Consider the following 16,737-nt stretch of genomic DNA (forward strand, 5'->3'; position numbering starts at 1 on the left):
ATTAATCAGCTATTTATGCCCTTAGTGGGGCTTCCAGTCAACAGTAGTTAAGTTTTTGGGGAGTCAAGAGTTCTATACGGATTATTGAGTGCACTGGGGGGGGTGTCAATGCCCCTAACCCCCATGTTGTTCAAGGGTCAACTATACATTAAGTATTTGTATACTTTTTTTTAAGTATGTTATATTCCATTCAATAAGAAGTTTAAAAAACTAATTCTCAGGACAAATAAAAGTTTGAGAATTACATGAAAATAAAAGCAAGCTTGCAGTGAGTTCCAAATGTTTTACCAACTATCATGGCTGAGCAATTACCAAGCAGCAGACACTGTTCATGGTACTTTCCTGACATTAACCCACTGAAGCCTCCCAGTCCTTCAATTCTCATTTCTCAAAGAACCGAACTAAAGCTCCCAGCAGCTGAACCACCTGCTAAGCTAGCAAATGGCAAAGCAAGGATCGGGACCCCATCTGTCTGGCTCACAACTCTGATTCTTTTCACTGTATCACACTGCCTCCCCTTGGCTCAATTAATCCTTCCACGACCCTGAAAGGCAGATATTATCCTCAGTGCAGAGAGGCAGGAAGTGACGCCCAGTGCTTATCAGACTAGCCTGCAGCTGGTCAACGGCAGAGTGGGAAAAGCAACAGCTCTGAAGCCAGACAGCTCTCCCCACTTACTAGCTACGTTGGGTAAAAGCTGCTTACTTTCTTGGAGCCTTACTTTTCTTGATAAAATAAGAAGAAAATGGAAAATCAATTTTTAAAGTGTTCTCCATCTTATTGTTCATCCCAGGAATTTTGTTTTTCAGGAATTACTCTCTGAATTAAGTTTTCAGTTCCAACATCCTAGCGTATTAATGTCAAAAAGATAAGTGATATGTGCCAGTATGGACAAAATAAAGTCTCAGGTGAATTTATTTGCACTGTCTTTTAAGATAAATACTTCCAAAACTTAAATCAAGCCTGCTGTTGAAGGGAGTAAGTCTCTGACAAAAGCTAAACCAGTGTCAGCGGGCACCAACTTCTGGAAAAGTTAGTCCCTCCCACCTCCACCTAGCCCCCAAGTTCAACTGCCCAACTAACTGAACATTGGAAATTTCCCTTCCTGATCATTTAAGAAATAAAAATAATGGAGTCTCTAGCTCCTCCCCCTTTTTTGCCTTATTATTCCCGACATCTAAATCTAGTGCCTAGAGAAAAAAAGAATCACCGTGTCCCAAGTGTGTTGATATTACTTTAGTGGCAGTTATACCACCAACTGAATCAAGATGACTTATTTAGAGTATCAACAAACATTCTTCAGTGAAATATGCTTATGGTGCTTTTTAGCATGTGTTAAACCACTAATTTTACATGTTTACTTATATAACCTTTTAAATTGTTCTGTGTTAAAAGCCTTTTCCAGGGGATTTAACATTTATGCTCTTTTAACAAGTAGCATGATTTGCCAGGCACCATACCTGTTGGGCAAGGCCTTCTCGACTTTCCGTAGAGCTAAGAAGGACCCGGCGGTTTGCCAGTGCTTCTTCGTAAGGCACAGACTCCACAAGGGGCTATGGAAAAAGCATCATAAGAATTCAAGAAAAAGTTCATATCATTCCCTGATCCTACCTACACAAATAAGAATCCTAAGTGGGGTTCAATAATAAATTCAGATACACACCAACATACACTACTTCATTTACTAATGTGACAAGGAATTTTTTTTTTTTAGATTTTATTTATTTGACAGAGAGAGCACAAGCAGAGGAAGACAGAGGGAGAAGCAGGCTCCCTGCTGAACAAGGAGCCCGATGTGGGACTCGATCCCAGGATCCTGGGATCATGACCCGGGCCGAAGGCAGCCGCTTAACCGACTGAGCCCCCCCAGGTATCCCAGACAAGGAACTTTTTTTTTTTTTTTTAAAGATTTTACTTATTTGACAGAGAGAGACACAGTGAGAGAGGGAACACAAGTAAGGGGAGTGGGAGAGGGAGAAGCAGGCTCCCTGCTGAGCAGGGAGCCCGATGTGGGGCTCGATCCCAGGACTCTGGGATCATGACCTGAGCCGAAGGCAGACGCTTAACAACTGAGCCACCCAGGCGCCCCGACAAGGAACTTTTTTAAAGAAAAATAATGAAGAGGGACTTGTCATTCCAGTTATAATCTACACTAACTAAAGCCATAGGGACTTGTACCGAATACCATATGATTTCACTTCTATGTGAAATCTAAACAACAAAACAAAACAAAACAAAAAACAGAAACAGACTCAGATACAGAGAACAATCAGATGGTTGCTGGGTGGAAGGGGAGTGGGAAGATGGGCAAAATAGGGACAGGGGATTAAAAGGTACAAACTTCCAGTTATAAAATAAATAAGGCACAGGGATACAAACACACAACGCAAGGAATATAAATAATAAGTAACAACTTTGTATGGTGACAAATGGTAGCTAGACCTATCTTGGTGATCACTTTATAATGTATATAAATGTTAAATAACTATGTTGTACACCTGGAACTATATAATATACGTCACTTACATCTCAATTTAAAAAAAAAAAAAAGCAGATTGTCAGGAGATGGGGGCAGAGAGGCAGGAGTAAAAATTACTAAGGGGCTGGCACCTGGGTGGCTCAGTCGATTCAGCGTCTGCCTTCAGCTCAGGACATGATCCCGGGGTCCTTGGATCAGGTCCCACATCGGGTTCCCTGCTCTGCGGGGAGCCTGCTTCTCCCTCTGCCTCTGCCTGCCACTCCCCCTGCTTGTGCTCTCTCTCTCTCTCTGTCAAATAAATAAATAAATAAAATCTTAAAAAAAAAAAAAAGATTACTAAGGGGCATTGTCTTGACCATGATTTCAAGGGTGCAGACATATGCCAAAACCTATCAAATTGTATACTTCAAATATATGCAGTTCTTGTATGCCAATTAAATCCCCAATAAAACTTTTCAAAACAAACCAAAAAAACAGACAAAGGAAGACAACAGAAGATCTAGAAACAGACAAATGTAGAGACAAAAAATGTATTATGTGATAAATGGTGCATTTTTTTAAGTCAATGGAGAAAGGACAGATTATCAGATAAACGCTATAAGGACAACCAGTTAATAATTTAGAAAAATAACTACTTAGATTCCCTGTTTCACACCTACATCAGAATGAATCCAAGATGGATTAAAGACTTGAATTTAAAAACTGAGACCATGAAAATAATGGAAGAAAATGTAGGTGAACATTTCTGTAATCTTGAAAAGTACCCCTGGCTGAGAATCACCACCATGAAGACTGGTTTAATGATATAAAAATTAAAACTTCTATTTTGAAAAAAATACTAGAGCAAACTGGGGGGAAAATACTTCCAACACAGACACAGGATTAACATTTTTATTGTAAAAAAACTAAAAAATAAAATAAAATTCTTAGTATAATAGGGAGCTCTTTCAACCCTAATTAGGAACATCTATCTAAAAATAGGTCAACAGTGAACAGAGAACTGACAGAATGAATACAAACGATAACTTTATGAAAGGACGTTCCACTTCAATAAGCAAAGAACTGCAAATTAAAATAGTAAGAAACCTCTTGTCTCTGAGATGGATAAATATTAAATTCATGGGTTAAATTTATACTTCTACTGCTGGTAAATTATAAATAGGTAACCTTCTTAAGTGCAATCTGGAAGAAATGTGCCAAAATGTGAAAGAGTCACACACTTTGAACCAGCAATTCCATTTTGGGAAATTAATCTTAAACATATAATTAAATTAATTAGACAAATATAGGGACATAGGTAGCCTTATACAGTGCTAGAAGGGTAAAACAGTACAGCTACTCTTTTATTTTTATTTTTTTTAAAGATTTATTTATTTGACAGAGAGATAGCGAGAGAAGGAACACAAGCAAGGGGAGTGGGAGAGGGAGAAGCAGGCTTCCCGCCGAGCAGGGAGCCCGATGCGGGGCTCGATCCCAGGACTCTGGGATGATGACCTGAGCCAAAGGCAGATGCTTAACGACTGAGCCACCCAGGCGCCCCAGTACAGCTACTCTTAAGGGCAATTTGCAATAAATATTAAAATCTAAAATGTGCAAACCACACGATCTAGAACATTCTACTACTCAATATTCCATACATGTACCTGAGGCATTTACAAAGTTATCCACTGCAGTATTATCATAACAGTAAAAAACTGGAATGAACCTAAATGCCCACCAACAGGGAATACCTAAATGAGCCACAGAACATTCATATTATAGAATTCTATGCTGTATTTAAAAGGAATATAGTAGCCACCATATGTAATGATACAGATTTCTAAAACATTTTTTTTCATTTTTTTAAAGTATAACCTGACAATGTTAGTTTCAAGTGTACAACATAGTGATTCAGCAATTCTATACATCTAAAACATTGTAATTTTTTTTAAGTTTATTTTTTTTAGTAATCTCTACACACAATGTAGGGCTCAAACTCATGACCCAGAGATCAAAAGTTGAATTCTCTTCCAAATGAGCCAGCCAAGCACCCCTAAAATATTCTAAATGAAAAAATCATGTGGCACAATGAAACATGCATTTAGGTTAAAAAAAAGAAAGAAAATTCTATTTATTGTATATTGTCTATAAGTTTATATAGATGCATGTAAATGCTCCAAGATTTTGGAAGGTTACACATCAAACTAATTACTTTAGTCACCTCTGGAAAGAAAGTGAAATTAAGGACTGTACTTTACCTGTAATGTAATATAAGAATGTGTTTATTATACATTATGTGTAACCAGAAGTTTTAAAAAATAAGGGGAAAAGGTAAAAAACAAATGCACAAAGTTGCAGGTCCAAGTATATCTACTGTAGCTCTGCATGTAACAGTGAAAAATAGAACACAACCTAAATATCCACAAGCAATGGACTGGTTAAATTATGACACATTTACAGAATGAAATACTATAACAATTTATATTTACAGACATATATTATTTGATATATAAAAATCACAATTTTTATATCTCCAATTCACTATGAGGAAAAAAACAGATTCTAAACAGCGTATGGGGGCAGCCGGGTGGCTCAACTGGTTAAGGGTCTGCCTTCGGCTCAGGCCATGATCCCAGGGTCCTGGGATTAAGTCCCATATCATACTCCCTGCTCAGCGGAGAGCCTGCTTCTCCCTCTCCTTCCCCCTCTGGCCCTGCCCCCTGCTCGTGCACTCTCTCTCTCCTCTCAAATAAAGAAAATTTTTAAAATAAATAAATAAGTAAAACCGTATGTATTCAGATACACTTTGCTTTTTATAACATAGACATGTGTGTTTCCTTGTGCATGTGCAGCACACATGTACTACAATTTTTCTGGATACAGATATACTCTAATAAAAGTTAATGGTAGCTACCTCTGGGTGGTGGGATTTGGTGCAATTATAATTTTCTTCTTCATGTACTGCTTTATCTTCTGATTTCTTTTATTTATTTATCCACATTCAATTAGCCAACACACAGCACATCAGTAGTTTCAGATGTAGTGTTCAATAATTTATCAGTTGCATAAAACACCTAGTGTTCATCACATCAGGTGCCTTCTGATTTCTTTTTGCAATGACCTTGTTTTCTTATATTCGGGAAAGAATTAGAGATGTATTTCCATTTTTTTTGTTTCTACAAGTTTGAGACTTCTGAAGTTGGATACTAACTGGCTGCCTGGCTGCCTCATTCTAAACACTCCTACCAGGCACTTGGGGACATGAGTCCAACATGGTCTATGCACAGATCACATGTTAATTGAGGTTTGGGTCTCTGTCACCTTCTCCTTCCTGAAGACCTCCCCCAGTACCCACCAACCACCCGTGCCCCCCAGTTGTGTAAAATCTAAACGATATGAACTGTGCAGACTCTCGCCATTCTCTGGAATGATTCCTGATTTTCCCCTGATGTAAATTCAACAGCAGTTCACAAACCTTTCTCAGAGCCTTCATGTAGGCAGCAGCTTTTTTCTTGTACTGCAGCATGCATTCAGCTGAACGAGGACTAATGAAGTCACTCGCTGCTTTAGGCCCGTAGCTCAGAGAAGCAATGAAGTAGTCCACGTTGTTGCTGAAGAAAGATGCGATCTAAATCAAGTGTGACAAGAAGACAGATTTTGTTTTCCAATAATATATCTAACATATATGCCTAATAGTTTTCGGACCAGAGCTAAAGGTGCTGAGTATGGAAATGAAATTTCAACACCTGCCCCAAAGCCCACATTTATTTATTTGAGGAGAATACCTAGGACAATGATTTGTAATAAAAAGACAATACCAGGAGAAAGATTGAGACCAGACTTCTGATAGGTCTTAAGGTAAACAACTTCTGTTCTTCCTGAAAACCAAGACTAATTCTGGTTTATTCTGCAGACGATGTCCATGAGCTATTTACCTCATTAATTTCTGCCACTACTCTCAAAATATCTATGTTTGGATTTATACATTCTATTTGTATTTTAACTTTGAATGCTTCAAATTCCAACATGAGACATGATATGGCATCTTGGAATATGTTCACTCTATTTAAACTTAATGTGTGAATTACACGTATAATAAAGACTAGCAATTTAGTAGACCCTGTCATTAACAGATTTAACATGAGTTAAATCTGTGTAGGCAGCCATGAAGATCCATGACTGAACCATGACTTTGAATCTACAGTGCTGTATGAAATGGTGATATAAATAAAAATGTCTGAGAAGGTTATTAGCCAGAAAAATTAAAAAGTGTTGGCTACATTAAAGAATACCCTGTTTTGATAAATAAGAAGTGACTTATAGAACAAAATATCCTACACCTTGGCAAGAAACTTTGCTTACTTTTTGAGAAACTCCTCAAAAAGTAAGCAATGAATCACTAATGGTCTGAAAGGTTTTATTTTTCATCATTTTACTGTATCAAAAGAAATTCTATAGTAGGTAGTATTCAAGAAAATAAAGGATTCTAAAAATCCTGAGTCTTATATTCCTTGTAAACGACATGGACGGTTTGCGTTTGGGTCACTGCAGTATACGGTGAGGTTTATTTTCTTTCCTCTTTCTAATATTTCTACATTTTCTACATGTTCTTCAATAGGCATATATTACATTTTCTCACTGGGCTTCTAAAAATTACAAACTATAAAATTTAGTTTGATCGAATCACATTAGCTAAGTATTAAGCTGCCACCAACTAACATTAGTTCAGATATTTATTTCAGTTAAAAACCATTCACAAAAAATTCAGAATAAAGATCGTAGACCTGTCCTTGAGACAACATTTTAAAGTTCCAGGTAAAGCAAATCTAAAATTAGCTGTGAAGGATCCAGGTATTTAATATTTCAGAGTTTTCATAAAAGTTGAAAAATGCAGAGACTCCTCTAAAATGCCAATGTTCTCTTTTTCCAGAATTTTTTGTAACTGAATCAAAGTTAGAATTATCTTCAGAAAGCTACAGCATGCCTGTAGATGCAAGTGTTCAAAAGGGGGCAATAGGGATGGTCTTCTTGCTGGAGAACCCTGTAGGCATAGACCTGTGAGCTGACAGAACCTAAAGATAACACCTTTTAATGATGGCCCCAAGCGCTAGCAAAGTGTCACTGAATATATAAAATGATCTGTGATCACTTCTGATTAACTTAATTACCTGAAAAAATTTGTTTCTGTAAGAGGCAACCTGTCAGAAAAATAATGGTATATAAAACACAGATAGAGAAATTTCCTTGAGAAATTAGGATGCATCAACCGAAATAAATGGGCTAAGACAGCTCTGAATACAGTCCTTCCAGTTACACATATATGGGTAGTTCTCAGAGAAATCTGAATCAGCAAAGCTGTACTGAGAATGTGACAACTGCTGAAATCAGAATATCCAAGAGAGAATTTTTAGAGAAAGTGCATTTTGGTCAGTTTATAATAATAATTAAGTGCTTAATGAGCCAAATAATCATTATCTAATATTAATGGTTCAATGAAAAGACACATGTTGAAGTCACCTTAAAAGCACTTGTTAGGAAATAAAATCACAGAAGCAGCACTGTGACAAAAAACTAGGAGAGAAAAAACCCCAAAATATTAACAAAGGTTTTATTGGTTCTTTTTTCTTTTTATAGAAGTTCCCAATTTCTATAAAGCAGACATTTGATATGTACAAAGATGTATACTGATCATCAAATATCTCCCTAAAAACTAAACTGTGAGCAAGCGACTCATTACAAATGCTAATAAGTCACTCCCATATTGCTTTAAATATTGTGTAGGGAGAAGGAAAAGGGAGACAACTTTATTTTACAAAAAGGCCTGATATTCCAAAAACCCTTTTAAAAGAGCTTACTTAAGAATTAAAGTTCATGTCACTATAAACCGAGAAAACTTACCTTTCCTGCTCCATTTGTTAATGCTGCTACTGATGACAGGATACAGTCATTAGTCGTAATGAGCTTCTGTGTTGCTGTTGGAAGTTCATGCTCTATTGTAGCTTTCTGATTGTAATGTTTAGAAATATCTATAAAAGCAATCAAATGAAAACTCTTACTATCCATATACAAGTTGCACACAACCAGCCCATTAACTTCTCATATCTACTCTTAGAGACTTACACAGTAAATCTGAACAACAACAACAACAAAAAAGGTCCCAACTCTATCAGGATTGTCCTGAATATCAATTAGGTCACAAATCCATGTGGAAAGACTAGAGACAAGTGAGGGTCTGTGTCTCTATTACAGCCACCAGCCTGTGGCTCTGATTATCCCTCATCTGAGCGTTTGCCCTTCTTCTAGGGCTGGGTAAATGACCCTGAGCAGTTACTTGCCAGTTAATAACGCTGTTTTCATAGTCTGGGAAGGCACAGATGAGAATTTATCTAGTCCTCCTCTAAGCTAACTGTGAGGCGGGAACAGAGCGACCCACAGAGGCACAATGGCCCGCAATCCTTACTGGCCCGCAGCCAGTTTGCGGGCACACACCCTGACACTGACACCAGCAAGGGTCTGCACAGCCAGCCAGGACTGAAGGGCCCTGTGTCTGGCTTCCCAGGCCACCGCCCCCAGTCCCAGAGTAGTACAACAAAGCCTGCGCTTAGCAAAGCACAGGACACAGACTTAGACATAAAAGCGTTAGAAGAAATTGCAGTAGGTGAAACTGGCCAAACAACTAAGCTTGGCGTTTTCTGGGTCTCTGAGAAAGAATGATTTTGCCCCAAAAATAAGGATAATGGGAGAATTCTTAAGACAACTCTGATTTACGAGGAAGGGTAATGGTATTTTTAAATAATAAAGTGTTCACAATTCATTCTCCTCTGAATTTTTTAGAATACTTCAGGTACAACAGCATGAATTATCATTATCAACAAAGCTAAAAATAAATCACAAAATATGAAAATTAATTTTTATAACAGGTGTGTATGCCGAGAATTGCATTCAGAACCAAGGAATCTAGCTGATTTCTGACTGGATAATTAAAAAGAAATAAGACTAGTTAGAAAGAAATGGCATTTGAGATTTAACCTGATATGATCATGATATGTTAACACAAAAACCACTGTTTTATGAATAAAATTATTTTTACTAAAATTTTAACACTGGGGGGCGCCTGGGTGGCTCAGGCGTTAAGCGTCTGCCTTCGGCTCAGGTCATGGTCCCAGGGTCCTGGGATCGAGTCCTGCATCGGGCTCCCTGCTCCACGGGAAGCCTGCTTCTCCCTCTCCCACTCCCCCTGCTTCTGTTCCTGCTCTCGCTATCTCTCTCTCTGTCAAATAAATAAATAAAATCTTTTAAAAACAAAAAATTATAAAATTTTAAAACTGGGGAATTGTTTTACTTATATATTTAATAGACATAAATTTGTAAACTGTAATTTAAGATAGTTTTAGATTCACAGAGAAGTGACAGAGACTTTCTGTATACCCTTTAGCCAGCGTTCCCTACCGTTAACACCTTACATTACTATGGTACACCTGTCACAGCAAAGGAGCCAATTAACTGGTACATTATTATGTTTATACTTTTAAAAATAAATGATTATCCTCTATATATTCCTACGATATCCAACTGAATAAAAATTCAATTGGAACACTGAACATTTTTTTTTAAAGATTATTTATTTTAGAGAGAGAGAGGGAGAGCAGGCGAGAGGGAGAGAGAGAATACTCAAGCAGACTCCCCACTGAGCACAGAGCTCAACAAGGGCCTTAATCCCAGGACCTTGAGATTAGAAGCTGAGCCGAAATCAAGAGTCATCCGCTTAACCGGCTGAACCACCCAGGCGCCCCACTGAACATTTTTATATACTGAACTGCTAGCCCCAACAGAGACATTTTCTTTCTACACACCACAGAAAGTTGTAGTCACCATTTTACTGGAAGTGCACAAATCTTAATACAACTTGGTTGGCAGGTAATCTTAGGTGACTGGTAGATGACTGAGATACTTAGGAAAGTCATACAGTACTTTGAACGCTGACATGGTTCCCACTGAAACAGCACCACTGTAGTTTGACTAAGAATTCTCCTGATCCAATTGATCACTCTTTATTGAGTCCAAAGATTTCAATTATTTAGGGTGTTCCTTGACACTAAATTTTAAATCCAAGAAGAACAAAGAAACCATGTGACCTATGCCAGAGACTTCTTTTTCTTTTTTTTTTTAAGTTTTTATTTATTCAGTTGACGGAGAGAGAGAGCACAAGCAGGGGGAGCGGCAGGGAGAGGGAGAAGCAGGCTCCCCAGGAAGCAGGGAGCCTGATGTGGGGCTTGATCCCAGGACCCTGGGATCATGACCTGAGTCGAAGGCAGATGCTTAACCAACTGACCACCCAGGCACCCCGAGATTTCTTTTTATGTTTCCTATGGTCTATCTGCTTTAGACCTGAGATTAAAAATCAACAATTCTCAGAATTCCCTTGTTAAAAGATTAATTCATTCCAATTTTGAATCCATGTAAGATTGACATGTTTATAAATCTCTAGCTCTCTTTTTTTTTTTTTTTAAAGATTTTATTTATTTATCTGAGACAGAGAGCACATGAGAGGGGGGAGGGTCAGAGGGAGAAGCAGGCTCCCTGCAGAGCAGGGAGCCCGATGCGGGACTTGATCCCAGGACTCCAGGATCATGAGCTGAGCCAAAGGCAGTCGCTTAACCAGCTGAGCCACCCAGGCGCCCTCTAGCTCTCTTTTTACACTGACACCTGCCTGCCTGCCTCCTAGCTCAGATCAAGCAATTATTCAGGGCAAAGTAGCAAGGGAAGAGGTTTGAGAGTTCTCTGAAACACAAAGCTTCTTCTGTTAATGCCAGTTGATATTCACTCTGAGTCTCCGAGAGATACACAGCAGTCTTCCAAGCTAGGTAAGAAGACAAATTTGAACTGTAAACCTAGCAACAGGACCCCATAATCTTGCCAATCACCCTTCATGTTTCCCAATATTCTCTCTTTACATTGTATTTGCAAGGACAGAAACAAGTGGACGCACTAAGGGGGCTGGGGGGAGGGGACGGTGACTGATCCTCCCGTAAGTTCCATCAGCTCATGCCTCAAATAACAACATTCTTTGATTTGGACGGCTTGGTGTCTTCTTAATCTTATGTAATATTTGAATAAAAGCATCTGTATGGGGGGTGCCTAGTTGGCTCAGTTGGTGGAGTGTGTGACTCTTGATCTCAGGGTTGTAGGTTTGAGCCCTATGTTGGGTACAGAGATTACTTAAAAAAAAAAAATCTTAAAAAAAAAGCATCTGTATAAAATTGTAGATAAATTAAAATAGAAATATAAATAAAATCAAGATTTTTTTTAATGTAAAGGAAGGTTTAAAACCCTTCTCATTGGACAGCTACCCTCCACCGCTCTAGCCCCTTCTTTAGAGGAATGTGAGAGAAACTACTAGCAAGAAGAAATCATTATGTCAGCATAGCAAAATTTAGAAAATAAAACCAAAAAAACAAAAAAATGTGGCAACAGAGCTACCTATGGTTTCAATGGCCCAGTTCTAGGTTAACTAAAGTTCTGGAAGAAAGGACCACAGCTAGATCTGAACTCCCCAAACCAAAAGCTGCTTGGGAAATAGGCACCAGGCCCTTGGGTTCTCCACACACCAGACTAGTTCTGCTGGTTTGGGGCTAACTATTGTCACCTGCCACGAAGACTGTCTATTCAAGCTGTGATTCCTGCAGCCAGGGCTAGCTCCAGAAGTACAACAATTTTTTAAACTCCTTATTATTGAAGAAAAGCCACAAAAAGGCCCATTCTCCACACTGAATGGTAAGGTGGTGCTAGGTGAGACTACTGGCACTATGAATGATTCCCAGTGCCATAGGTTACATGCCAATCTACAGAAGGGCCTGAATATACACATCTTGTACATGCTTTCCAACACTCGTTAGTTTTTAAAATTATTTTCTGTGAAACTAGTAACTGGTCCCTAATTGTTACCTCCACACCACAACGAATAATCTAGGCTATTATTAATCTGGGCTATTTCTGATAACTGCTTCTGCCCTTTCCCCCTCCCCCTGCCCCAACTGCCTTCAAAAGGAAAAGAAAGGAAGAGAAAAACCTAGAAGCCATGCAGACCTATAGATTAAAAAGTCAACTCAGAATCACAGTTAGCTAAGAAGCATATGAAATGTCCTTCAACTGACTATATTCTTAGTCCATAGCAATTAAACACTGACCAGAGTTTAAAACCAGACCTGCACTTCTCAAGGTTCCCCTGAACAAAACAGGACTTAAAATGGGCACTTTAAACATAAAAATGCACAGGAGTGGAAAGTTAGTACATTCTTTCTTGGAACTTTAAACCCTGGTTTCCTCAACTCCTTCATGCTTGGTTGGGCTCTAACAAGTGCAAAGTATTTTGCTAAATGCCTCTGAATAGCATGCCTGACTTGATAAAATGCACACACCTGCCTTAAATCAGTGCAGTGCATTTCTGGCTAAAGTACTGTGCACAAGGGTTTCTCTTCGGCACTTTGTTTACCTTCAGAAATGAAGCAGATGGAAAAAGCAGACGGCAGTGAGCTGTGCACTTCAACAGAAGCCAAATGCTACTAAGCCTTTCTCTGAGGTCTATTAGCCTTGGCAGTATTTGTTTAAATCTCATTCGGGCAGATCTGAGAAAGTAAGATGAAGGTTTTCGGCTTCTTTATGTCCTTCTCAAGCCTCACCTTTCATGACATCATGAAATCCATGCAGAGCAGCACCAACGTTTGTTAAGACAGAACCGTAGTTTGTCCGAAGGAGTCCATCTGGCTCTGTACCTAGGAAACCAAAATCACCAGCCTAAGCATTTCCCCAGAAGACTTCTTCGCCTGAAAAACTGACAGCCCACCTTCTTCCTCCACTTTTGGGAAGAGAGAGAATAAATTCTGCCTGTGATATGCTGGAAATTATGGCTCCTGACATCTTTGCAGACACATTCAGATATAACAGTGATAAATATAGACATATCCAACTGATCTGCATGATCCACATCCACAAACATTTTTAATGGTTAAGAATCAAAATTAAATTGTTAGGTAGGATTACATATTTTATGATTCTTTTTGAAATAAAAGTTCGTGAATTTCCACCTTGTTATTACAGAACACATTTCTCAATTTCTTCTTTCCCAACACATTATTTGTTGAACCTCACTAAAAACACCATTATTCAGAGTTCCACTTCTGACATGACAGCATGAGCAGCTCCACAGATCCACTCCCCCCAAAAAACTGGTGAAAATTATTTTATTTTTAAAAGATTTTATTTGAGAGAGAGAGAGAAAGAATATGAGAGGGGCAGAGAAGTGGGGGAGTACATAGGAAGAAGCAGACTCCCACTGAGCAGAGAGCCCGACATGGGGTTTGATCCCAGGACCCTGAGATCATGACCAGAACCGAAGGCAGACGCTTAACCGAATGAGCCACCGGGTGCCCCTGAAAACTATAGTGGAGGGGGGTTGGAGGGATGGGGTGGCTGGGTGATGGACACTGGGGAGGGTATGTGCTATGGTGAGCGCTGTGAATTGTGTAAGACTGATGAATCACAGACCTATACCCCTGAAACAAATAATACATTATATGTTAATAAAAACAAACAAACAAACAAAAAACAACCATTTAATAAGACTCTGGAAATGATCCTAAGTGCATACAGCAAATGAAGAAACATTTACTCAAGAAAATCTTTTAAAAACAAAGGGGGGGGAAAAAAGAAAAAAATCTTTAACAACTCAGTAAGAACAGCCAGAATCTGTGGTATTTGAACAAAGACCCATTCCCACCCTCCCCTCACCAGCTCAGTGAGCTACAAATCCCACTCCAGACTGGTGAGGCCAAGAATATAATTCTCCTCTAACTGCCAGCTGGAGGGCTGCATTTCACCCTTGTCCCCACCTACCTGTTGCTAAAGCTAAGTTCGGGGTGAGTATGACTAAGAGGTGGGAGTTCTCCCACCCAGCCCCAACTCGGGGGATGGAGGTTCTACCCTGAGCACAGTACCGCTGAGTACACTGGGGTTCTCCATACATAGCCTTGCCCCAGCTCACACTGAAAAAGGCAAGCCAAGGAGACCGGAGGCTGTGGCCCTACCCCTCCACCCCCCCAGCCCCTGCCTCCTCCCCCAGCGCTCAGCCACTAAAGCAAGAGTGTTACTCTGAGAAGTGCATCACTGTCCCCATCTCCAGGACCAGAACCATGGCTCAGAGATTTAGTCCAAGGGAGGCACAGGCCTTAAAACAGAAAACTCTGAACCTGTTCCCAAAGGAATTAATTTCATTCTCAACAGAGTATGGAGAAGTTCAAGTCTAAAGGCACTCTCAAAAATAATGGAGCTTGTGGTGAAAGCAGTTAACAGGAAATTGGTAGATTCATAAAAGATATAAGTTAAACTGTAGGCTGGCTGGTTGACCAGAGCGGAGAAGAAAAACAGCTAAGAAGGCCCTCCTGGGGTCATAACAAACCTCAAACACTGATCTCAAAAACTATACCCATAAAGAAGCCCAAATTCAAGGGGGTCATCTGTGGAGCAATTTATGCCCCAAAGGCATTGTTAAAAACAAGATGGCAGTCAGCCAGCAATCAGTGGAGCTTATCCTTGGTAAGATCAAGAAACAAAACAGGGAAAGGGCCCTGACAAAACCACTGTCACCCCAGGGCAACTGTGTGCATGCCCAAGGCTGAACCCCCTGAGAAACAACATCAGGGTGCTTACTCCGAAAAACTACAAAATAAAATTAAACAAGGTCTACCTAGATGGAAAAATACACCATGTTCATGAGCCAGAAAACTTTAACATCATTAAGATGGCAATACTCCCACATTAGTTTGCCAGGCCTGCTGTAACAAAGTACCACAAAGGGGGTGGTTTAAAACAACAGAAGATAGTTCTCTCACAGTTCTGGAAGCCAAGTGCTGACAGGGCCACACTTCCTCTGCCTCTCCCAGCTTCTGTTGGCCCCACACGTTCCTTGGCTTATGGCAGGATTAATTCCAATCCTTGCCTCTGTCTTCATATGGCCTCCCTGAGTCTCTCTTGTGTCTCTGTCTCCAAATCTCTCCTTACAAGGATGGCAGTCATTGGACTGACAGGGCTCTCCCTAAACTAGTAGAACCCCATCTTATCTTGACTACATCTGCAGAGATCCTATTTCCAAATAAAGTTACATACATCAGTGCTGGGGTAGAATTTCACATATCTTTTAGGGAGACACAGTTCAACCCACAAAACTCCCCAAACTGATCTACAGATTCAATACAATCACTATCAGAATCCCAGCTGACTTCTTTGTAGAAACTAACCAGCTGATTCTAAAATTCATATGGAATTGTGAGAGAACAAGAACGGCCAAACAATCTTGAAAATGAAGAACAAAGTAGGAGAACTTTCACTTCCTGATCTCAAAAATAACTACAAAATAACAGTCATCAAGACAGTATAGTATTGGCACAGGATAGATACATAGATCACTGGAATAAATCTGAGAGTCTAGAAATAAATCCATACATCTATGATCAACTGATTCTTAACAAGTGTGCCAAGGCCATTCAATAGCGAAAGAAGTCTTTTCAATAAATGGTGCTGAGACAACTGGATAAACACATGCAAAAAAGGAAGTTGGAGCCTTACCTCACACCAGATACAAAAATTAACTCAGAATGGATCAAAGACAACTAAGAGCTAAAACTATAAAACTCTTAGAAGAAAACATAGGGGATAATTTTTATGACCTCACATTTGACAACAGATTCTTAGATATGATACCAAAAGCACGAGCAATAAAATAAAGATAAATTGGACTTCATCAAAATAAAAAACTTTCGTGCTTCAACAGATACCATCAAAAAAGTGAAAAGATAACCCACAAAATTTAAGAAAATATTGTCAATCACATATCCAAAAAGGGATTTGATCTAGAATGTATAAAGAACACTTAAAACTCAATAATAAAAAGACAACCAAACTGAAAAATAGAGAAAGGATCTGAATGAACCTATTTCCAAAGAAGATATACAAATGGCCAATAAGGACATGAAAAGATGCTTGACATCATTAGACATTAGGCAAATACAAATCAAAACTGCAATGATATACCACTTCAGAAAGTCAGATGATAACACTAGGATGGCTAAAATCAAAAAGTCAGATAATAACAAGTGCAGGTGAGGATGTGGAGAAATCAGAACGCTCATACTCTGCTGGTTGGAAGCCACCTTAGAAAACAGTATGGCAGTTCTGCCAACAGTTAAACATAGTTACCATATGACCCAGCAATTCCACCCCTAGGT

The 16,737-nt window shown here is 39.2% G+C and overlaps 1 protein-coding gene across 2 annotated transcripts in view; it reads right to left on the minus strand.

The window, feature by feature from the left end:
• The window catches only part of PPP1R21 (protein phosphatase 1 regulatory subunit 21), a 62,941-nt gene that overhangs the window by 15,413 nt on the left and 30,791 nt on the right, over positions 1–16,737 (minus strand). Inside the window, exons 13-16 of one of the 2 annotated variants that reach the window (XM_045885035.3) lie at positions 13,138–13,230; positions 8,357–8,484; positions 5,934–6,086; positions 1,461–1,553 (exon numbers count right to left, since the gene is read on the minus strand). In XM_045885035.3, the coding sequence (XP_045740991.1) occupies positions 1,461–1,553; positions 5,934–6,086; positions 8,357–8,484; positions 13,138–13,230 (467 nt within the window). The remainder of the gene's footprint in view (positions 1–1,460; positions 1,554–5,933; positions 6,087–8,356; positions 8,485–13,137; positions 13,231–16,737) is intronic. The other variant, XM_045885038.3, reaches the window with a different exon arrangement.

This window comes from Mirounga angustirostris, unplaced genomic scaffold (genome assembly GCF_029215605.1).
Source record: "Mirounga angustirostris isolate CCGP_5_RB_7025 unplaced genomic scaffold, mMirAng1.0.hap1 SCAF_10, whole genome shotgun sequence".
Taxonomy (NCBI): Eukaryota; Metazoa; Chordata; class Mammalia; order Carnivora; family Phocidae; genus Mirounga; species Mirounga angustirostris.